We start from the raw sequence: 24,492 nt of genomic DNA, 5'->3' as shown, positions 1-24,492 counted from the left end.
AGGCGGACTCTCAACCACTGCGCCACCAGGGAAGCCCCTCTAACTTTCTCTTAAACATCAGGCAGCTCTCAGGACCCCTGAACTTCAATTTCTCCATCTCTAAAATTTTAATAATATCTACATTAACATGCTGATGTTTGTGAAGATTGCAAAGTACATTTATTACTCCGTTCAGGTTAAGTAATGTGCCCAGGGTCACACGGCTGGTAATGTAGCTTACCACCTCGCTGTGTGACCTTAAGCAGGGTACTTAACATCTCTATGCCTCAGTTTTCTCATCTGTAGAAAAGATGGTAATAGCATCTCTCTATAGAGTTGCTATGAGGATTAAATGCATTACATTAATTACATCACAGTTTACATTAATATTTCTAAAGTCCTTTGGAACAGTGCCCTGCACAGAGTTAGCACTAGTTTGTATTTGTTAAATAAAATAGCTACAGTGAGTGATAGTAATGACAACAGCCCTCCACTTGCTCAGTGACCTGAGGTGCTCAACCTCTTAGTTTCCGGGTCTGTGAGACACGGACAAACTAACCTTCCCTACCCAGAAAGGTCTCTTAAAGTTTTAAGTTAGACTGAATTGGGAGAGGGTGCTATGAGCTGTTGAAGCTCGTCCAAATGCTGATAAACAGGACAAAAAAAACGAGAATAAAACTCAGGTCTCCTTAAACCAGCTGCAATGTCAACATGCTTTGAAAATTGTCTATTAAGGATGCAAATGAGAAGTTAGCCACACTTGTTAGAAGCAGTGTAAACAAAACCATTAGCAGGTACTTGTGTGAAAGTTGGTCTAGAGAAGTGGCAGGCTGCTGAATTAAACAAGGAAAACAAACCCTCCTCCAGGGGACTTTGTCCACTTGCTCAGAGCTCTGTGCCTTTTCTGAGAGTTTCCTGGGTAGCACAGGTTTAATAAACCTATTTGCAGGCAGGTTAATAATAGCAGCTAACACTTATTAAGCACTTCCTACATGCCATGTCTGTGCTAAGTACTTTGATGACATTAGCCCGTTGAATTCTCATACCAACTCTACAAGGGAGGTACTAGTATTATGATCTCGATTTACTGTCAAGAAAACCAGGCACAGAGGGGCTCAGTGACTTGCTCAAGGTCACACAGCTAAATAAATAGGGGCGTCGAGCTAGAAACCCAGTCCACGGGGCTCCAGTATTAGTCAAAACAGATCTGATATCACTCCTGGCCTCTGGCCACTCCCGGCCATGTGGTTTTTTTTTTTTTTTTTTTTTTTTTTTTTTTTTTTTTTTTTTTTTTTTTGCGGTACGCGGGCCTCTCACTGCCGTGGCCTCTCCCGCCGCGGAGCACAAGCTCCGGACGCGCAGGCCCAGCAGCCATGGCTCACGGGCCCAGCCGCTCCGCGGCACGCGGGATCCTCCCGGACCGGGGCACGAACGCGTGTCCCCTACATCGGCAGGCGGACTCTCAACCACTGCGCCACCAGGGAAGCCCGGCCATGTGGTTTTGAGCAAATCACTAAACATCTCTGAGACTCTTGTTTCATGTAGAATCAGATGTGATTGCAGCAGCATTGTGAGGGTTAATTGAAATCACATGTGCATAGAGGCCAGCACGTGTAAGCACTCACCAAATGGTGGCTATAATTAGTCTGATAGGTATAAAGCCATCTCATTTAATCCTCCAATGACTGAATTGTATGTCCTGTTTCCTGTTCTATCTCCAGCACATTAGAACAGTACCTGACACGTAGTAGGTGCTCAATTAATAATTGTGAAATTAAGTTCCTCAATTGACACAGCTAAGGAAGTTGTTCGCAGTCTGGCCTTTTCAGCTGTATTTCCAGTTACATCCCTATTCCTGAATTAGGCATCTTGGCTTCAGCTTCTGGAGTGTTCAGCATTGTTTCCTCTGCTTCTCCTCCTCTCTTCCCCCCACTACCCCCCATTTGTCCGTGGCCCTTTAGCTTGAATGCTCTGTTTCATCTTCAAGTCTTGGTATAGATCTTAACCTTCTTCAGCCAGTCTTCTCTGAGTCCCAAGAGAAGTCCAAAAGTGAGATGTGTAGTTACCGTGGAGCTGGGTATATAATGCCTTGCCCTTTCAAATGGATACCATTTAAATGTTGGCTTAATATTTATCAAATCTTAATATTTATAGGAAAGACTGTTTTTCTTGTCTTATGTTAGTTTGTTTTTTTTTTGTTTTTTCTTTTCTACCCATAGGGCCTTCTTACCAGGGAAGGGCCATTGACATTTTGTCTCCAATTCTAATTTATCCCAGTGAAATCTTGACACCTCTTGCAGACTGGACCGCTGGCTGGCTGTTCTGGTTGCCAGCCCTAGTCAGGTCAAGTTCCTCAAAACTGAGTAAAGCATCCTTTCTCTGGAGTTACACAGCCCCCCACCCCATGCTTCTCACTGTCGCAGCCCCACTGCTGTGTTGACTTACCTGCTTTCCTGTCTGGTCCCTGTCACACTGCAAACTCCTCATGAGCAGGGACTAGGTCTTAATCACCTGTGTGTCCCCGTTATCACTGCTTGCCCAAGGACTTTTTCAAAGCCATAACTGTCGAATTAAAGAATTCATCCACCTAAGATTTGCTGCCCCAACTCTGTGCCTGGTCTTTTGTGGGGCGATAAGAATGCAAAGAAGCATTGAGTACAAGTCCTTGCCCACCAGGGGCAAAGTGGACTCTGAGGACAGATGTTTGAGCCTCACTTGGTCCTGATTGATGTTGATAGACTACACGTAACAGTATAAGAGAAGCAGGTGGATTTGAGATAGGTTGAAAAGGTCATTGTATACTAAGATGAAACATTTAGAATGAATCTTACGGGTGAGGAAGCATTTCTTCTCTCCAAGACCTACACAAGTTACCTAGCAACCAAGTTTGTTTCATTTGTACATGTGTTTACAGCATATACCGCGCATTCTTCCAAGAGAAGTTAATATTATCCACATGAATCCAACCTATAAAAAATGGATAATATAAAGATATGACAGGACGGATCAGGGCCATTTGTAAGGAGAGAAAGGGAAAGGGAGAAAATGGTTTCAGGAGCCTGAAATGGGAGAATTACTCAATGTGAGATAGATTTAGCGCTGTTTGTCTTGGCAACCAAAGTAAGCAGGAAAAAAAGTGGTGGATTATAGAATTGTCCTTGCTTGAGAAGAGGAAGTTTGCAGTTTTGGGGTTTTTGCTTTGCTTTGTTTTGTTTTCCAGAGGATGTACTCCTTTTCCTGACATAATTTGCTAAGAGAGATATTTCCTATATATACCTATGTAAGAAGTAGTGAACAATGCCATCAACAGTTTTGAAGTTTCAGTCTTTCTCACGTCATTTAGAGGAGAAAACTGAGGCCCAGAAGGGTCTCACAGCCAGTGAGGAGGTGAAATTGGGATAGGAGATGTCCCAGACTACTCTATTCTAATCTGAATATATTGAATATACTTAAATATAATTTACTTTAAAGTGCAGTGAAAATGTATGTAAAAATATGGACTCAAAGAGCACATCCAGCCTCAATAGTCCTTGCTAGGCTATCTGTTTAATGTCATTTTTATGTGATTTTAGGAGGGAGAGGAGATAAATACATGTGTTTAATAGCATTGTTAACTGGAAGCCTCTTATTTTCATTGCCAAAGCTGAAGTTGGCTCCAATAATGGAAAACACTGACCTAGAGAATGCAGACAGTGATTTCTAACTTTCGTTGTCAGTAACTAGTTGCAGAGGTATGGGGGATATTCACTCACGCACTTGTTTTGGTTGTAGTTTCAAATTTTAGGCTAGGCCTGACCTCTGACCTCTCCGACTGCTGATGGAAAGATGGGGCTTTACCGCTCAGAGTGGACATAGAACGTGCACTGGCCAGCTTCTTGGCACAAAAGTACAACCTTGCACTCTCAGCTGTTTGAAACATTTGCAAGAGCTCAGGTGCGAGACATATTCACAGACAACTGATGGAAGCACGCAAAGTCCAGCCATTCATTCAGACAGGTGTTTTCATATGTGGGTCCTGTGAAACATTAGTTCCATGAGATGCTCAAAGACAGAAAAAGGGACGTTCCAGTGGTCAAGCCCATATGGAAAGTCTGCCCTCTAGAACTATCTCTTGAAGGTTCACAGGGCACCTGAGGATAATAAAAGCTCTAAGTCCTGCAGTGCTCAAACATATCATATTTTGTTGGTTCTAATGTGCCCAGATTTTTCCACATTTTAACATTTTTGAAATTAGGATGTATTTTACTATCGATGGTTTGACAGAGTTTAATTAAAAATTGTTTTTTCTTTCTTAGTGTTAGGTGAAATGCTAGTGTTTCTTATAGGTGTTGAGGGTCTTAGAGTAGATAAAATATTTTATATAATTGAGCCCAAGGTTCTCCATGGCATTCCCTTCCCTTCCCTTCCTTTTCCTCTCCTTCCTTCTTTTCTGAAGAATACTCTTGAGTATGTTACCTTCAAAATGGCTTTTCTAGAAACTCTAATTTTTTCCCTTGAGTGAAACCTGTAGACGGAGGCCACTCTGACAAGAGTTTTACTAATCTTCATGCTGGTCAATGTTGGGACAGTCCTGAGAACTTTCATGAGAAACATTAGTGGGGTCCATGTGGCTGAAGGCCTTAACTGCTAGGTCACAGAGGGCTCTGGTCCTGATTGACCCCAGAGTAGGATTTCTTACAGGTGTCAGGAACAGCAAAGCTGAGAAAACGCCTGCTTCTCTCTTGCCTTGGTGGTAGATGCTAAGATTCATCCCTAACCTTAGTCCAAGTCCATGTGGTATGTAGTTTCTTGAGCTCTTCTTACCCTTAACTTTGCTCTATTCTTTTTTTGTTTTTTCTGGGATTTGATTCCCTTCCCCATTTAAAAAAAAGTTTCTAGTCTATGCATGTCATTACATAATTGTATTGATTCCATAGCCATTGAGGAATGAATGAATGAATGCGCAGGTAAATACGTGAATAAATAACTAAATACCCTGCCTTGAGAATGTGTGTAAATGCCATTTCTCTTAGGCCCCAGTTTCTGTTTTTTTGAAGAACAAGCAGATTGGAAGCAGTCATTTGTGCTAAAGTGGAAGGAGCCCTAGATTTGGAGGAAGAAGATCCAAGTCCAGGTCCTGGCTTTTCCAAAGCGCTCGTGTGATCTTGGTCAAGGGATTTAAAATGCCAAACCTCAGGGTCCTTGGTGGCAATGTCAGAATGAAAGTACCCATCTCATGACATTGCTGTAAGGATTAAATAAAACATGCTCTTGGCTAAAAATGTATAAGATTTTGTGGTACGGGTTCTGAATCCCCATCCAATTCTAGTATTCTCTGTAATGTGATGGGTGTGTTCAGGGTAACACATTCACTGCCTTCAGCTAAAATGCCCAGTTTGTATCTCTGTACTTATTTTATTTTATGTTTTTCATTTTGGCATATGTATAAATATAGTTTCATGCAGATCTTGGCTGGTTTCCTGTGAGCCTACACTCTTTAGAATTTCTGTAAGAAAATCTCCCAGACGACAGAATGTTCTAAAGGAGCTGTATAATTATGTCGCATGGTACAAAAATAAGATTAAAAAGAAAAATAGAAACCAACAACTAAATAGACCTTTGCATAAACCATCCTGTACCCTGAGGTGTCTTGGGGGAAAGAGTTGCTCACGTTTTAAAACTCAAAGGATCATTTGCATTTATGGGTTCTCGCTCTCTCTCGCTCTCGCTCTCGCTCTCGCTCTCGCTCTCGCTCTCGCTCTCTCCCTCTCCCTCTCTCTCCCCCTACATCTCTAAGGGTCTTACTAAGCGAACCCGGCCTTTTATCTCCCTTCCTTCCTCTCGTGCTGAGCCACAGTCTTTTCTCACCCCCAGGCAAAAGAAAATCACCATGTACCTACAGTTGTAATATGGCTAAAGTCATACACACACATTCATATACACACTTCTTGAAACAGGAACTCCAGGTTTAATTCCTAGCATCACTATTGCCAAGGTATATCTCCATGGGCAAGTCACTTCACTTCTCTAAACTTCAGTTTTCTCATCTGAAAATGGGAGCAACAGCTCCTTGTGAAGGTTGTATATTAGTTTCCTAGTGCTTCCGCAATGCATTACCACAAACTTAGTACCTTAAAACAATACATATTTACTATTTTATGGTTCTGGAGGGCAGAAGTTCTAAAATCTAGGCATCGGCAGAACTTCAAGGCCAGAGACATAGTCTCTGTGTCTGCTTGTCTGTGTATCTCTTTCCTCTGCTTCCAAGTTATATCTCCTTCTCTGATCCTGTCACTCTTCTCTACCTCATATGCTCCTATAAGGACCCTTTTGATTACATTGAGTCCACCCAGGTAATCCAGAATAATTGTCCCATCTCAAAATTCTTAACTTAGGGCTTCCCTGGTGGCGCAGTGGTTGAGAGTCCGCCTGCCGATGCAGGGGACGCGGGTTCGTGCCCCGGTCCGGGAAGATCCCACATGCCGCGGAGCGGCTGGGCCCGTAAGCCATGGCCGCTGAGCCTGCGCATCCGGAGCCTGTGCTCCGCAACAGGAGAGGCCACAACAGTGAGAGGCCCGCGGACCACAAAAAAAAAAATCAGAAAAGGGTAACTCTGTTGGCTTTAAGAAATCTGGATCTAGAAAGAGGCCAGCAGCTAAGATCTGAGAACCACTGGAAGTAAATGTACATTCTCTGGGAAGTGTAAATTGGCTAATAGATTAAGCAGCAATCATAGGTAATACTAGCATAATCACAGTAACGGTAACCATCGCCATCACAGTAGCTGATGCGTTAATTGGCCACTACATCATAGATACTATTTTATCCTTTATGTAAGTTACCTCTAATTCTCACATCAGCCCTATGATAAGGATTATTATTATCCCCATTTCATCGATAACGACACTGAGGCCTAGGGTAGTTAACAGACTTGATCAGGGTCACACAGCTGGGAAGTGGTACAGCCTCTATTTGATCACAGCTTTAATTAGATCCAGAATCTGAACTTGACATTTTGTGCCTCCTTTAGGTAAGGGGGCCTGGAATGTCAATAAATTCACCAAAGTAGAAATTATACAAGCTACATTCTCAGACTAGAATGTGATAATATTAGATATTAGCAGCAATCTGTCTAGCATATGAATCTATATATTTGGGAATTACAAAAAGCAACCTTCTAAATAACACTTGGGTAAATAAAATCAAACTTAAATGATCACCTCTTTAGCAATGAGCAGGAGCTGGAAAGCTGCATATCAGACTCATGGAATAGAGGCAAAGCAGTAGTCAGAAGCTCCATGACATTTACTAAGAAGAAAGAAAGACCGAAAATAAACAAATGAAACATTCAACTCCAGAAGCCAGAAAAAGAGTTATAAAACAAACTCAGAGAAAGCAGCAGGAAGGAATTAATACAAGTAAAAGCTGAAATAAATGAAATAGAAAAAAAAAAGGAGCCTTGCCAATAAAATGCAAAAGCTTCTTCGAAGGAGAGAGAGAGAACACAAACACATTAGTAATGAGCTAGGGGCATAACCATAGAAGCACAGAAGATAAAACAAATTTAATGAGAAGACTGTGTGCAAATTTATGCCAATAAATTTAAAAGTCTTGATAAAATGCATTATTTCCTTAGAAAATATAAATTACCAAGTTTGAGTCATGATGCTGTAGAAAATCTAAATAGCCAAATATAATAAAGTGATAAGAGAGCTAAATGTCTACAATTAAAAAGAAGACATCAAGCCCAGGTGATTTTATATGCAGGTCTTACCAAATCATCAAGGAACGGAGAACCTCTATCTTATGTAAACTGATCCAGAGAAAGAAAATAAAGGACAGTTTTCTAATTTATTCCATAATCCTAGCATAACCTGAATACCCAAACTGGCCAAATATATACTCATTCATCTGGTTGATGTATTAGAACTGATGGGCTCCTTCTGTGGTAGGATGAAAAATCAACTTTCAAAAATCAAGAATAACTTTCCTCAATATCAGCAATAACTAACTAGAAAACATAAGGGAAAACAAATGTGAAAACTGATCATATTCCTCAAGTGGAAAATGCTGTAATAATAGAAGCTGTCACTCTACTATATCCTTGTGCACGCTATATTTCAGACACAACTCATTTAATCCTCACAGTGGCTCTGTGCGGTGGGAACTTCTTCATAGATAAGCAAAGGAAGTACAGAGAGGTTAAGCATTTTGTCCAGGGTCACACAGCAAAAAATGGTGGAATCTGGATTTGGACTATTGTGGTCTGGATCCTAAGCACCTGCTTGTAACCTCTACCATAGTGCATTGCATAAATACCTATGAATAAACCCCCACCAGATATGTGCAATATTTTTATGACCTAAAGTCTAAAACTTCAGTGAAGGTTTTAAAAGAACACTTGCTAAATGGAGATGCAAACTATGTTTCAGAATTAGAAGACTCCGAACTGTAAAGATGCTGTATCAATCAGCCAGGATAAGATAGGCTATGTTGCTGTAACAAGTGAAGCCTCCCAAACCAGGAGATTGTACACAAAAGTTGATTTCTGGTTCACACAAGGTCCATTGTAATTGAGGCAGCATTCTTCCATCCTGCAGTATTGATCTGGAACACATGATCTCCAAGCTTGCCATAGCAAGGGAAGAGAGAGCTTGAGAGTCATGCAACATGTTTGTAAGGGCTGGATCTGCAATGACTTATATCACAGCAACACAGATTCCATCTCTCAGAATCCCTTCACATGGTCCCTTAAACCCAACTGCAAAGGCAGCTTAGATGCGTAGTCTACAGGGTGTCCACAAAGAGGATCCAGTGTGGTGAACATAAGATATCATCTCTGCCACAGTTGTCAACGGTGCTCAGCACAGAGTTGACTCTCAATGCGTATGTCTTACAGGAAAAAAAAATGAACAACTTTCCCCCATTTAGTCTACAAATTCAATTTAGACAACCCAAAATTCCACTAAAGTTTTACATGAAATTTGACAAAACAACTCTAAACTTTATCTGAAGGGAAAAATGAGTAAGAACAGTGAGGAAATTTTGAAATAGGAAATTAGTGTTCTTGACAGGGAGAAGACTTACCTTGCTACATTCAAAACATGCCATAAAACTCTATTAATGAAAATAGTGCTGAATTATTGCAGGAATATACAGATAATTAAATAAAATTTCCAACTATATATATGTGGTACATATAAGGATTTAATACATGACAAAAAGGCATTTCAAACTACTTAGGGAAGGGATGGCTCCTTCAGATACTCATCTACCCATTTTAAAAATAATTAAGTTAAAATAACCACTCCCACCATGCACAAAAATAAATGCCACACAGATTAAATAACCAAAGATGAAAAAACTATATAAATACTACAAGAATATAAAGAAAGATTGGGTTTTTTTAGCATCTTTGTGGCTTCCTAAGCATCACACAAAATTCAAAAGCAAAAAAGGACCAGGATAAAGAGGTTATAAGACATCAAAAGCAATATTAAAATGCAAGTACAGACTGGAAGAAATTTTGGAAGGTGAAAGATAATTACTGAGAAAATGTGCAAAACATATACAAACCAATAAGGAAAAAGACAAGTCTCACAAAACATGGATGGATAATGAGAAATACAAATGACCATGGCATGAAAAGATGAACCTCACCAGTAATCAGGGAAATGCAAAACCAAACAAAAATGATGAATTTTTGACATCCCAGATTGGCAATAATGAACGTGACAGATGTGGAGAAATGAGTTCTGTCATTCATCAGTGATAGGATTGTAAACTGGCAGTGCCTCTACAGATAGCCATTTAGTAGATCTATCAAAATTTAAAAATTCATAAAACATTGATCTAGCAATCCCTCTTTTAAGAATCTGTTTTCTAAAAAATAAACTCAAAATGGATTAAAGACCTAAATGTAAGGCCAGACACTATCAAACTCTCAGAGGAAAGCATAGGCAGAACACTCTATGACATAAATCACAGAAAGACCCTTTTAGACCCACCTCCTAGAGAAATGGAAATAAAAACAAAAATAAACAAATGGGACCTAAGGAAACTTCAAAGCTTTTGCACAGCAAAGGAGAACATAAACAAGATGAAAAGACAAACGTTCCTAGACGTATTTGCTAGGAACCTTTTGGAAGGTTCCTCCAGAAAAGACAACCTCCAGAATGGGACAAAATATTTGCAAATGAAGCAACTGACAAAGGATTAATCTCCAAAATTTACAAGCAGCTCATGTAGCTCAATATCAAAAAACAAACAACCCAATCCAAAAATGGGCAGAGACCTAAATAGACATTTCTCCAGAGAAGATATACAGACTGCCAACAAACATATGAAAGGATGCTCAACATCACTCATAATTAGAGAAATGCAGATCAAAGCTACAGTGAGGTATCACCTCACACCAGTCAGAATGGCCATCATCAAAAAATCTACAAACAATAAATGCTGGAGAGGGTGTGGATTGTGACCACCTAGAGAGCTGGGATAGGGAGGGTGGGAGGGAGAGGCAAGAGGGAGGAGATATGGGGATGTATGTATATGTATAGCTGATTCACTTTGTTATAAAGCAGAAACTGACACACCATTGTAAAGCAATTATGCTCCACTAAAGATGGTAAAAAACAAAAATCTGTTTTATAGAAACACACACATGCATAGTGATATATGTGCAAAATTCTTCACTGTGGCACCATTTGTAATAACAAACAGCTATAAACAACCAAAATGCCCGTCAATAAAGATTAGGTAAAATCATTATGGTACATTCATACTGCACAATGCCAAACAGTCATTAAGAAGATTGATCTGTATGTATACTGATTTGAAAAGATCTCCAAGAAATTAGGTACAAATGCATATCTCACAACAATGTATAGGGTAATTCTGTTTATGAGTTTATTATGAAAAATTATAATTTTAAAATATATATGATATTTAAATAATATATTTTATATTATAAAAAGTGTAATATATATATAGTAGATCTCTAAATGCAGTAAAAATCCCTACAAGAATACATAATTATTAACAATGATGACCGCTGGAACAGGAAGTAAGGATATGTGTGGAGTGGAGTGAGAAATGAAGAACTTCTCTGTTTTACTCTATAGACTTTGATAATATCTAATCTTTTACAACAACAATGTATTCATTCATAGGTGTACACGTGTGTGTGTGTGTGTATGTATGTGTATGTGTGAGAGAGGTGGGTGGGGGGAGGGAGAGAGAGAAGAGGGTGAGCTCTACCCAGTATATCATTTCTCGTATTTGCTAGGAACCTTTTGGAATAAATGGATGGAACTATACTTTATTGAGAACTTACCATATACTCTGCACATTTATATAACTCACATTATCTGTACTGCAACTTTATGAAGGGAGAGTTGCATGTATTTAATAGATGCAAAAAGAAGACAGGATAGACTTGACCAAGGTACCAAGATAGCCCTCCTTCCAAGAACTTTCCACTGTACTTTGGGCAGGAGCATGTAAACATTGGAAAGACAGTCGGTGCACCTATGCAATACACTGGGAATTAGAGGAAAACAAGGACAGAGTGACAGCTTGCTTCAGACGTAAGGTGTTCCTGAGTTTTCAATAGGAGTGATCTTGGGTCACGTTTTCAGCTCTGCCTGCCTACTTCCTGCCTTCAGTTGGGTTCTGTGTCTCTAGCATCAGCTAGTGGTTCCTGCAGACTGGGTACACTTTCTTCCCAAACCATGTCACAGAGCCCCTCCCTTCTCCCACATGAGCCTTTTTGCAGTCAGATTCAATAGAGCTTCACTTCATCCCATGGGAGAAAGGCCGATAGGAGACTGACTACTTTCTGCTGACTCCAATTAGCATAGTGTAACCAGGGTCATGTGATGCAAATAAGGACAACTGTATTTGGAAAAGACAAGTGAGGGAAAAGTTACCTTTGTTGCTAGACAGCCCTGATACTGAATGCCAGCTTTGCCACTAACTCGTGGTGTGACATGCTTTATTTCATGGCTCTTCCTGTTGCTCTCTGTAAAGCAGGAATGATGATACTACCTTTTTCGTGGTTAGAAAATAAACATACAAAGTGCCTAGTCAGTAGCATATGCTCAATAAGTAAATACCACCATTGCCACCATTACAACCTCTCTATATTTATTTTGTTAAGTACACTTCAATTTCTAACTGTTTATGCAGTCAGTGTATCATGGAACCTCATAGCAGCCTAGTGGATTAATGTAGGATAGTAGTGTCTACCCCCTTTTACAGATGAGGAAACTGGAGACCAAAGATGTAAAATGACTTGCCTGGTTCACATATGTCACAAGGAACAAAGATGACATTTTACAGCTATCTTCAATCGTTCAACCTGTTCTCTTGTATGTCTTATTTCTTATGTGCACCCTACCCTCAGTGCCTAGCAAAGGACCATGAACAGATAGACATTCACAGAATTTCAGTTTCTGAATTGATTTTCTCATAGGCTAGGACCTCTGCTTTCTCTTTTCCCCCCATGCCTCTCTAAGAGATTTCTTTCCCACTGTAAACATCCCAAATTGCAAATATTTTTTCCACACCCCATTCACATGCCTGTTTGGGCCATCGTGGAGCCCATCCCAGTTTCAAAGGCGTGTCAAGGGCCCTTCCGCTGTCAGGATTAGGTAGTTAGAGACCAACAGAGGCTGGTAACATTGCTAATTGAACAGAAGCTGTGGCTGCTGCCCCCCTGCCCCCTCCCCCATGTGCTGTCCATGGTCCTGGAAGGATCACCTCTGAGCTACAAGGGCAATAAAAACCTTGTTTTTGCTACAGTCTTCAACCTTGGCCAGCAGATACACTGGAAATAGGTTCTGGTTTGAGAAGCTAGTTGGTAATTCCCTGTGAATTGGTCTCTCGTGCTTTTTAAGGTTTGTGTGTTCATGGAAAACAGTTTTTAAATTTGCTTTGTGTATGGATGTGCTCTCTGACGTCCCCCTCAACTCCTCCAAAATGTCACAGATGACTTCCCTTGAATTTACCAATTTGCAGGATTAATGTGCTTCTCTCTAGACACCTGTGCCCTAGATAGATTCCAGCCAGAATAGCTGTATGCATTCCTAAATTCTGACCTGTTTTGCAGGCAAAGGAGGCCTTGATTTTAGGTCACCCCCGATGGGGGCATTCAGCATGCGAGCTAACTCTTGGCCCTGTTTTATCATGCAGTTGTGTGGAGGAGTTCAAGCTGGCTCCTGATGGAAAATCCTGCCTAATGCTCTCAGATGTCTGCGAGGGCCCCAAGTGCCTCAAACCTGATTCCAAGTTCAACAACACCCTCTTTGGAGAGATGCTACATGGTTACAACAACCGGACGCAGCATGTGAACCAAGGCCAAGTCTTCCAGATGACCTTTAGGTATGGGACAGACACCTGCACTTCACTCGTCAAGTCACTGACCCAAAATCTGGGCAGGGGGAGGAAGCCATGGGCACCATGGGATAGAGGTCTATTACACTGGTCAGCATCTCCCCCGAATCACTAATGCCTGTGCATGAAGTATCAGGAGTCAGCAAAGTCCATTCCCTGAAGTTCTTTTTCCATTCACCTATCCTTTATTTATCCCACCCTCCCATTTTCTAACTCTATCCACATATTTGCAATTCAATCTTAAATCATCCTGTAAGTACAGTTAATGGAATTTCTAATGTGATTAATCTTTCCGTCTATTAAAAATAAGTATCTTATGTAGGCTATTCAGGCAGTTCAAAAAGAAAGACATTTAATGAACGAGAAAATAAATTTTCCATCACCCAGAAATAGCCAGAATTAACATTTTCTTGAACATTCTCAAAACACCTCTCTCTCTCTTTCCCTCTCTATCTGTGTATTTCCTAAACAAATAACAATATCTGGGAGATAGGGATGGTGGGGGAGGCTAGACTTTAATTCTCAACTATAAAGCTTTACCTGGACCAAGGAGACTACAAATGAAACACACACACACACACACACACACACACACACACACACACACACCACACAAACACATAAACATGCCAACTCTCAGTAAAGCTGTTTAGGAATTGCTTTTTTTGCTCATCAGTATGTCAAAGACCTCTTTCCCTGTTAATAAATACAGGGGTACATGTGAAATTAAAATATTGAGACTACTCTCACATAAAAATAAACAGAGGGACTGGGTTGGCCAAATTTTATGAAGATTAGACATGCATTGTACTTCTGAATGTCTTCTTGGGAGAGTTGAAGAAACTGGGGCTGTTCTATCTGGAGAAGAAAGGCCTTAGGTGGGATTTATTCATGCCTCAAAATCTGAAAGCCATAAGATGGTAGCATGAGAAGAACTGTTCCGTGTATAAGAAATGATTATCTTAAAAAAAAAACAACTATACTTTGAGACAGTTTTGCATAAAAATGTAATAGGATATTATCACAAAGAAGGGTTCTCCCTACCATTTGAGGTCATGTCAACAAAAGTCAGAACTGGTAAGAAACATCACCGTTAGAATCATCCTCATCTTCATCCTGTCATCTCACTAATAATAATTGTAAAAATAATAATAATAATTGTGATTGTAGTAGGAGTGGCTACTATTTATCAGGAAATACTCTATATGTCAAGCTCTTTGGTAAGTATTTTAAAAATAATAATAACCACTAACACGAATTTAGCGCATGCTGTGGGCATTCGAAGCACTTTCCATTCCTTAATTTAATGTCATCCTCACAATGGCCCCGTGAAGCAGAGGCTGTTGCCATCCCCTTTATACAGATGAGAAGTGGCAGTGTTAAGTGACTTTCCCAAATCCCCCTTATAGGAAGTAAAAGAGCCAGGGGAGTACCATTTTAGCTTCACAATGAAAACCCTTTGAGATACCATGGCCTCCATTTTACAGTTGAAAAGTCAACACCAGAGAGGTAAACTGACTTTCTCAAAGTCACCATCTACTGAGAGGGGTAGTGAGGATTCAGATGTATATCTGGCTGACTCCAAAGCCCTGCTCTTATCTTCTAATCCAACATACCTTATCACTTCCCATTTTATAGAACTAGAATGAAAACGTGAATTCCATAAAACTGTTCATCTATGTAGTTATCACATGCTCTTTGAGCACCTGCTATGTCCCAGGTACCATGCTTCAGACCCTGTGGTGCTTAGATATAGTGTGTGTGTGTGTGTGTGTGTGTGTGTGTGTGTGTGGGTGGGTGGGTGGTGTGTGTGTAATCTTAAGTACTTAATTTGTGGCAGGAATTATGAAGTAAAGATGCAATGTTCCAGGTAATCAGTTAACAGTGGGATCTAATTTAGTTGGAGTAGAGTGTGTGTGTGGTGGAGGAAGAGTACATCTATTGGATTAGAAAACAGTAAGGCTCACAGTCTACCTTGCAGAGGAAGTGTTATTTAACTAATACCTGGAAGATGAGTTGGAGCTAGCATTGTAAAAGGTTTCAAGCAGAGACAGATATTCTAAGGAGGAAAAGAACTTGGTTGGTTTCAGGAGAGGAAGAATGTGGTGTGGTTAAAGCTGAGTAAATATGGGATGTGAAGCCAGAGGGGTAAGCAGTGACAGATTATGGGCGTCTTGCAGGCAAAGTCTTTATTCTAATAGCAAAGAGGAGAACTCTTAGATGGTTAAAAGAGGGGAATATGTCATGATTGCATTGTATGTTTTGACTTCATGGTAGCTGTGCGGAAGTAGATTGCAATGAGGGTGGAAATGAAGACAGTGGAATGGGGTCAATTAGGTGTCTGTTGTGGAAGCTACTTGAGAATGTTAGTGGCTTCAACCAGGATGATGGGAACACAATTGAGAAAGGGGATTTGGGGAGATATTTGAAGGGTATAATGGACAAGGGCCAGGGAACAGTTGCAGGCAAAGGGTAAGGTTGAGGGAGGATTCAAGGGTGATAGAAGTACTGGCAGCCACATAGCAATTTAATGGCGGAGTCGAGTCCTCCAACTCCCAGATGCGCAAGCCAAGGCCAATGCTACTTCGGAGCAATTTAAGGGCAATCTGGATGAGGTACTTTTAATTCTAATATTCTACAGTCCTGATTTTCTATAGTTTTAATAGTCTATGAAACCCTGTGTTGAGTACCATGATGGATAGAATAATGCTGCATGGAATCCAAAGGAAAACATTAATTGTCCCTGGCCTTCAAGAAAGGAATTTACAAGTTTGCAAGAAGACACACACTCAATTAGAAAACAAATATGTGAACACTTAATTTGCAAAGAAATGTTCCAAATGATGCCAGTGGTTTTCAGAGTTCCCATACGAAGACTTTTGAAAGGAATTAGAAGGAATGAGAAAGTGCTTCATAAAGGATGAGGTTTATGAACTGGAGTTTGAAGTGATGGCAAAGAACAGTGCCTCTTGGGAGAGATAAGAGCTATAAAGGCATTTTCCTGTCCAGGAAGGAGCATGCAGAAGCCCAGATATATTGATAAGCGAGGGGAGTGGGAGGGACAGGAAAAAAAATCTCCAGATAGACCCAGCTCCAAATCCTGGCCCCATCCGTGACAAGCATAGTCCTACTGCCTCATCTTTAAAAAGGAGTGTTTAATCAGATACTAGTAACTGTAATATGGCAACATTGCTTGTTTTATGTAGTTTGATTTCTCATAGCAACTATCAGAGTGACTGGCATGTGATAAATGATCAAATGCACTAGTTCCCATTCTCAAGTGTGAAGATCAGCTTGGTCCAAAAGAAGGATACAAATTGGGTAGTAAGATGCTAGATCCTGAAGGGACTTCATGGCATCCCAGGATCTCATTTGCATGTGGGGAAGGGACTTGGCTAAGGTCACAAGGCAAGTCATTGCAGAGCTAGCCTATAAACTCAGATCTCCTGGTTGTCCAGCATGCTTGCCTTCCCCCTACCAATAGACTGGTTGGTAAGGAGAGCCTGGCTCCTCAAAGGCTGACCTGGAACTCTGCAAGCTCAGACAGAATTTAAGCCCCATCAGGAGTCCTCCTTCTGCCTCAAACACTCTATTTATTGTTCCCAGCCCTTCCATCTTGGGCCGTCTCTGAATAGCTAGGGCCGATCTTCCCTGATTTGCTCAGGAAAAGCAGTATAGTGAAGAGACCACACTGTTATCTTTTGACAACAGCCTCCAGATGTAGGAAACTCCCCAGACTACCATTATATTAGAGTAGCCCATTTCACTTCAGCTCGCTCATCCTTGGCTTCAGTTAAACTTTCTTTGCAATTATTTCTGTCCCCAGACCATGTCACCTCTGGGAGCCACGTGCTAAGGCAATTGACTTCCCTCTGTGGGAAGGCGAATGGCTTCTGACGAATCTAAATTTTTCTCTTTCAAGTCTCCTTTCCTGAGCCCCAGATAAAGGGGAGGCTGCGGCTCCTTTGTCCTTCAGGTTTCAGAAGGCAGGCCTGTAAGGTTCTTGGCATCAAAGGCTGTTGTCACTTCCCGCCTCCTTCTCCTTCCTTGCTCTCCTCCTGCAAGTAATTTCCGGTCCAGTCCTCCAGAGTAGCTAGCAGGCACCCCACCAGCCCCATATGCCGCATTTCCTGACAACTGCCTGGCCTGGGATTTCAAACTCTCTCCCAGCTAAAGAATCTGCTGTGTGACAGTCACAACTCTGCTTTGTACTCCCCCCTGCCCCCAGCTGGATCCCCACACCTAGCAACTGCCGAGAGAAGACAGGTCTGCCTCTCATGTCTTCTCTTGAACCTCTGAAAGAGCAACCTGGATTTCTGCTTCCAAAAAGCCTCACGTGGGCTTCCCTGGTGGCGCGGTGGTTGAGAGTCCGCCTGCCGATGCAGGGGACACGGGTTCGTGCCCCGGTCCGGGAAGATCCCACGTGCCGTGGAGCGCCTGGGCCCCTGAGCCATGGCCGCTGAGCCTGCGCGTCCGGAGCCTATGCTCTGCAACGGGAGAGGCCACAACAGTGAGAGGCCCGCGTACCGCAAAAAAAAAAAAAAAGCCTCACGTTTCAAATCTCTGAGCTGGACAAACTTAAAGATTAACAAAGTTCAGACCTAACCTCTTATCGTATAGCTGGAGAAACTGAGACCCAGGAAAGGATATTACTTGCCCGGTGCTCACCATGATTTGGGGCCCCGCTGAGACTGGAAGTTTGAGTTTGTGACTCCCAAACCAGTGTTCTCTTGGTTTCTGCTTCTGTTACAGGGGACGTATGTAACTTCTCCATACCCCCATACTAGTGTGTGCTAAGACGAACCACCTGCTTCATCCCTGCTGTCAGCAGACAGTGACGACGCAGGTGTCTTGGGGATGCCAGATTCATAACGAAGGGGGCATCTTAGGCAAAGCCCACTTGCACGTACATGATTCTGCAGGAACTTGACCCCATTCCTGGCTATCTCCTCGGGTTGCCACACGTAGGCTGCAGCCTGTCTCTGGGAGAGGAACGTGTGGAGGCGTTTAGGACGCTGACGAGTCCAGGACTTATCCACTGTGTGGGAAGATGAAGTGGAGCACGGTAAGAGACACAGAGAAAGACAGCGGCAGGGTGAGAGTGATAAGGAGAAGCAGTCAGAGGGACAAAGCTGAGACATGTGGAGAGACAAGGATGGAGGAGATATTGAGAGTCAGAGTACAGAAGGAGGGATCGCCAGGCACAGAAAGGGTTAAAGAGATACCGAGTAGTGACAAGGGTTAAAGAGATAAGGAGGTAGATGCTGAAAGGTAGGGGAGTCGGGAAGGAGTGAAAGATGAAAGTCCTGTTCTGTAAATAAGTTCACTTGTATCGTTTTTTTTAGATTCCATATATAAGCAATAGCATATGATATTTGTCTTTCTCTGTCTGGCTTACTTCACTTAGTATGATAATCTCCATCTATCCATGGTGCTGCAAATGGCATTATTTCATTCTTTTTAATGGCTGAGTAATAGTCCATTGTATATATGTAAAATGAACTTATTTACAAAACAGAAACAGACTCACAGACTTAGAAAACAAATTTATGGTTAACAAAGGGGAAAGGCAGGGGGAGAGGGATAAATTGGGAGTTTGGGATTGACATATACACACTACTATATATAAAATAGATAATCAACAAGGACCTACTGTATAGCACAGGGAACTCTGCCCAATATTCTGTGATAACATAAATGGGAAAAGAATTTGAAAAAGAATAGATACATGTATATATATACATATATGTATATATGTATTGAGGAAAAAAAAGAAAAGAAAAGATGAAAGGCTTGAAGGAGGGACCTAAAGTGATAGAGAAAGAAGGACACAGAGTTTACACTGAAGTCACAATATAATTTATTCCCAGGAGGGAGTAAGGGTTGTTTTAAGAGACTGGGTGGTGCCCGGAGAGAGCTCTGGATTAGGAGTTGTGTTCAGATGGATTATGAATGCACATAAAAGCCTTTGGTAAAATGCCAAGTTCTGTGCAAATGTGAAAAGTCAAAGATCTCACTTCTGAATTGCCCTCAAATGCAGTAAATGATGTCAGGCTTTGCTGTTTCTAATCCCTTCCTGTGAACTGTGTTGGTCTTAATGACCCATGCAGGATCACCCTCAGAATTCCCTTCCCTTAACTCTTGATCAAGGGGGGATTGGCACAGACTGTTGGAGTGAGGTAAACTCATCAGAGGTTGGTGGTATTTGCTGTTTTGTTTGTTCATTTGTATTTTACTTCCCTCCCTCTCCCATCCTTATCCATCCTGCCTCATTTTTATAAGAAGGAAAGGTCAACTTCGCTTATAGATCGTAGAGATTTAGATAAATATAGGTCAAAAACTATTATTGAGCCTGGAGTCTCAGAAATTGCACTGAGAAGCTGCTTGGGAATGGGGGCTGAGCGAATACAGTGGTGGATTTTGCAAAAGCCTCATCAAAAAGAAGACTCTTCTACCAGCCACAGACATTTACTCATAGGCCTTCACAAATGACCTACAAAGAATGTAAGGTGCTCATGAAAAATTTGCTAGAAAGGCGCTTGACAGTCTGGTTTGCTTATCAGATGTGCGTGTTGTACAGCATAAGAGGACGGTCTTGGGTAAGATGTGGGATTCAGGACGAGGCACCACCAACCCACGCCTGGTGAGACAGAAGGATTCTCTTTAAAGATTTAAGGAAAGCTGGCTTTCACTTGTGGTACCCACTTGTTTCCCCGCTGAAGGTCCTGAGTCACATCTTATTAAGTTGCTCCAAAGCTACTGTTTTTCTGCTGCTTTCCTGGGACGTGGTTAATCGTACACGCTGCTTCTGTATCATTCCCTGTTTTCTACACTTTAATCATGTGTGTATGTTTTTATGTGCCGGGTCCTATACTACATACTTTGTTTTCTCACTTAGTCTTTCCAAGACCTGTTGCAAAGTAGCTCTTAACAGCTGGGTTTTACAAAAAAGGAAATGAATGTGTCAACCAGACTGCATTAAGCTTTGTCTTGATGACACACAACGTCAAAACCACGGTGGCTTCACGGGAAAGTGTGTGTATTGCTCATACCACGTGCTCCGGACAGAATCACAGTGGTTCTGTTCACCCTGGTATTTGGGAATTTGGGCTGACAGAGCATCATCGTCCATGTGCTTCCGTGAACGCTATCATAGTGGGGAAGGAACTTGACTCTCATTACTTCCTCCTAGAGGTGACATTCATTCTGCTCACATCGTATTGGTCACATCAAATCTCACGGTCATGGTGCCCCTCCAAGGGTTGAGCTGAGACGCGAAATCCTATTATGTGCAGAGAAGCAGAGACCCAGAAATATGTGGGACATCAATACTGTTTACCACACTGAGGCACAGAGGTGTTAGGCTAACTAGCCTGACAGTCATGCAGCTAGAAACTGACGGCACATGGGTCTAACAACAAAGCCCATTTAGCAGTAGTGCCTCCCAGGCTCCCGGGATACTCCTACTTCATATCACCACCTCTGAGAACTGTAATTAGACTTCTGTTCTCTTCTTGTCAGTTTCCTTCATTCAATCCCAAGGAACGATAGACTTTATAGATGGGAGAAACTTGGAGAACAGTTTGTACAACCCCCTCCATTTGTAGATGAGATGTCCAAGGCTCACAGTTTTTAAGTGAATTACCTAAAATCCCATATAACTAGTAAATAAATAAGGCAGGCCTCCAACCCCCAGTCTATTGGTCTTCTCTGTATCCACTTGGAAGGCTTAGGGAAATAGCGTCCAACTCCCACACTGTACAGATGGTAACACCAAAGCCAAGGTTCCATAATTAACAGCAGAGCCAGGCAGGGAAGCTGTTTTTCTAAACTCTTAGGCCTGAGTGTTTTGTAGTATACCACGATCTTATTGTAAAAAAGAAAGCAAAGGAGGCAGGTAGTGGAGAAATTATCAATCAAAAGTAGCATTAGCTTTTGATTTTCAAGGACATTCCCAGCCTCTCTATGTAGTAATATTCCAGCTCTTGGCAAAATATTCAACTAACCACCTAGAGGCACAGCTGCATGCTACCTTCTCTGGGGGATCAGTGGTGAGATCTTTGAAGTGGGTTGAGCGACAGAAGTTGGAGGCTGGATCACAGGAGTCAGGGGGCAGTTTTCCCTGGGGTCCTGACTCCTGGGGTGACTGTGAAGAATCTCCTTTCTGTGTGTCCATTGTTCCAAGGTTTCCTAACATCGTCCACAGGAGTCAAACCCAACATGTCCAGTGTACCTTAGGTCCTGGAATCAGAAATTCTTCATTCCTGTTCTACCACTTCTACCACTCTTGGCCATTCCCCGCTTCTGACTTCTGTTGTCTCTTCTGTATATTAAAGTGAGGGCAGAGCTCAGACAAAGACTGAGGGCTTCTGACCTAGAATACAGCACTCTTTTTACTCAACTACCATGGCCAGGGGCCTAGTGAAGCCTTTCCTACTTACCTGATCATAAGAATCATCTAGGGCTATGCCAAGACCCACCAATCTTTTTTTTTTTTTTTCCCCCAGTTAAGGGGCCTGGCAAAGTGAATTTCCACTGTATTCCCAGGTGGTTCACATTATCCAGCAATTTGGAGATACAGTGGCCTGATGTCTAAGATGCGAGGCTCTAGAGTCCGAGTTCTAACTTGCCGCTAACCAGTTGTCCGACCTTGGGCACATTAGCTCATTAAGCTCACTTTCCTCATCTCTCAATTAGGAATAATAACAAGACCCACTTCCTGGTGGTGTTGTGGTGATTAAATGAGATTGGCCCCTGTTTCATCCCTATTCTCAGCAGACAGGGAGGATCCTGGTACCATAGCGGGCGGCCAAGTCAATAACTAAAGAGGAATCTCAGGCAAAGGCCATCCTTATGTGTGTGATTCTGCAGGAACTTGATCCCATTCTTGGCTGTGACCCAACACAAGGTGTCAGGGTGCCACCATCAGAAGTAACAGGGTCCAAATACCACATCTGCCATTTCCTAGCTGTATGGGTTTGGACAAATCCCTAATCTCTCTGAACCTCAAGATCTTCAACTGTAAAGTGGGTTTTACCCCAAAATATCCTCAAAGAGCTATGGTAAGGATTTAACAGTCTAATAAGCAAGGGTCCTAGATCAGTAGGCTTTCAGTAAACACTGTTTTCTTTTCCTTCAATTGTATTCCTCTCCCCGTAGTTCTAGAATCCACGTGGCTAATGAAGATGTATTCTGTTGCATTCCCCCAGATCTCATCTCTGGACTGGAGTCATGGTCATCCTCCCATCTTCCTCCAACTAACACATGTTTTGGTGAATACATTGCTTTGGTGAAATGCCCAGGGTAGAGACAGGAATGTAGCCCTTCTTGCTCTATGGGTCTGTTGGAGGTGGACAGCTCAGCCAGCAATGTGGGATGGGGCAGCAGCCATGGTCACCTTCTTGTGGGAGTATTTATCCCAGCCTTTGGAAAGATATAATCTCGCTGATGTGTTGTATCACCTGTGTCCTATAGGGTAGCCCTCTTCGTCTGAATGACCTGCAATGAAATACATCTAATTAGCAATGTGACATTTAGATGCTCATGTGGGCTATGTGGAATTTGATAACCTGGGCCCAGATCCAAAAGTTTCAGAACAACATTAATCTACCACCTCTAGGGTGATATTAAAAATATTTAATGATGAGCATAGAAGTGGCATTGACCAATCAAAGAGGATGTCCATCCAAACAGAATGAAGGTTTAGCTGTAGGCCCTTCTGGACCTCACATCAGTCTAGCTCACCTTCCACCTTCCCTGATTTCATCCCCCTCTTATCAACTCATCACATCCTCTGGTACATTTCCTCAACACCTTTAAACGTGACTGATACTGTAAAACTATTTTTTTCTTTTCTTTCTAAAGTCTGTTTCTGAGGGGCATAGGCAGATGTTTCTCCCATGACACATGTGGACGGAGCAGACTGCCTGTCATACTTCTTACATGAGAAAACTGAAGCTCAGAAAGGTGAGGTGTGGCATCCAAAGTGCCATGTGCATGTGGTCTAAAACCATATGATCCTCAAAGAGCCGGAAAGCAAATAATAGCTCATCATCATCATTGTACACAAGACCTCTATCTAGAGGTAGGAATTTTCCATACCTCTGCTTAGAGCCAGAACTCAATACACATGAAATACACAAGTGCTTCTTAAACTCTCACGTGCATACAGATGCATACAGGGAGTCCTGCTAAAATACAGGCTGTGGTTCGGTGGGTTGTGGGTAAGTCCTGAGACTCTGCATTTCAAATGAACTCCGGGGTCTGAGGACCAGTTTGAATAGCAAAGTGTTAAACTGAACTTTTTGCTAGATGTGAGCCCAGGTTGGACCTGAGAATGGAAAAGGATGGTTTCCCCTCCATGTGCCTGTTTGAAAACAGCAACTGAGTCCCAAGTCCAGTGGCACAAGGGCACCATGGTGTCCCAGAGGAGTCTCCCCTCAGAGTGACCAAGTGCAGAGACGGCTTTGGATTTGCAGCAGCCAGGGCGGACAGTGCTGTCCTGCAATCCAACAGGCCCCTAGTGCATATTGTAGCACAATTCGTTCTCTGCATCCGTTCGTCTGCTCGGCTCACTGTGGGGTACAAGAACACTGAGCATCAGTACCGATCGGGCAGGCACCTATCCTAACTCTAGTGTCCTGAAGCTGCAGCTGGGTGCCCAGATCATGGCCTCCTCCATCTGCCCACACTAAAGTTCCAGCCATCATTGGATGCCGTGGAAGGTACTTTCCAGTGGAGAGCTGGGCTACAGTCTGCATTAGATCAAAGGTGGAAGGCAGACCCCTAGAAAATCAGTGAGAAATCCATTTGGGAGGGGACATTGGTCTGGGTGAAGCTTTATTTTTCTTAAGCGCTGAGACCAAAATCTCATACCGACGACGCTCATTAGTTTAATTGGGGACAGAAGGAAAGTAGTAAAATGAAGACCTAGTGAAAGATGCTTTTTATTTATTTATTTTTGTGGGGAGCAGGGAATTGTAATCCATTTTAAAACAAGGACTCTCTAATCTCCCTCCCTAATCATAGTAAGAGAAGAAAGAAAAATAGCTACTTCATTTTTAAAAACATTTTGTTCTCAATGTTCACATCTCTGAATATACCAAGCATGGTCATTTTATGAGGAAAACAAATTATACA

At 42.1% G+C, this 24,492-nt stretch overlaps 1 protein-coding gene across 1 annotated transcript in view; it reads left to right on the top strand.

Moving 5' to 3' along the window:
• The window catches only part of ASTN2 (astrotactin 2), a 614,159-nt gene that overhangs the window by 287,463 nt on the left and 302,204 nt on the right, over positions 1–24,492 (top strand). Inside the window, exon 10 of the mRNA XM_024762620.1 lies at positions 13,153–13,341. Within this exon, the coding sequence (XP_024618388.1) occupies positions 13,153–13,341 (189 nt within the window). The remainder of the gene's footprint in view (positions 1–13,152; positions 13,342–24,492) is intronic.

Source organism: Neophocaena asiaeorientalis, unplaced genomic scaffold (genome assembly GCF_003031525.2).
Source record: "Neophocaena asiaeorientalis asiaeorientalis breed wild unplaced genomic scaffold, Neophocaena_asiaeorientalis_V1.1 scaffold78, whole genome shotgun sequence".
Lineage (NCBI taxonomy): Eukaryota > Metazoa > Chordata > Mammalia > Artiodactyla > Phocoenidae > Neophocaena > Neophocaena asiaeorientalis.
Note: the sequence above shows the minus strand (reverse complement) of the source record. Positions and strands in the feature narration are given on the sequence as shown.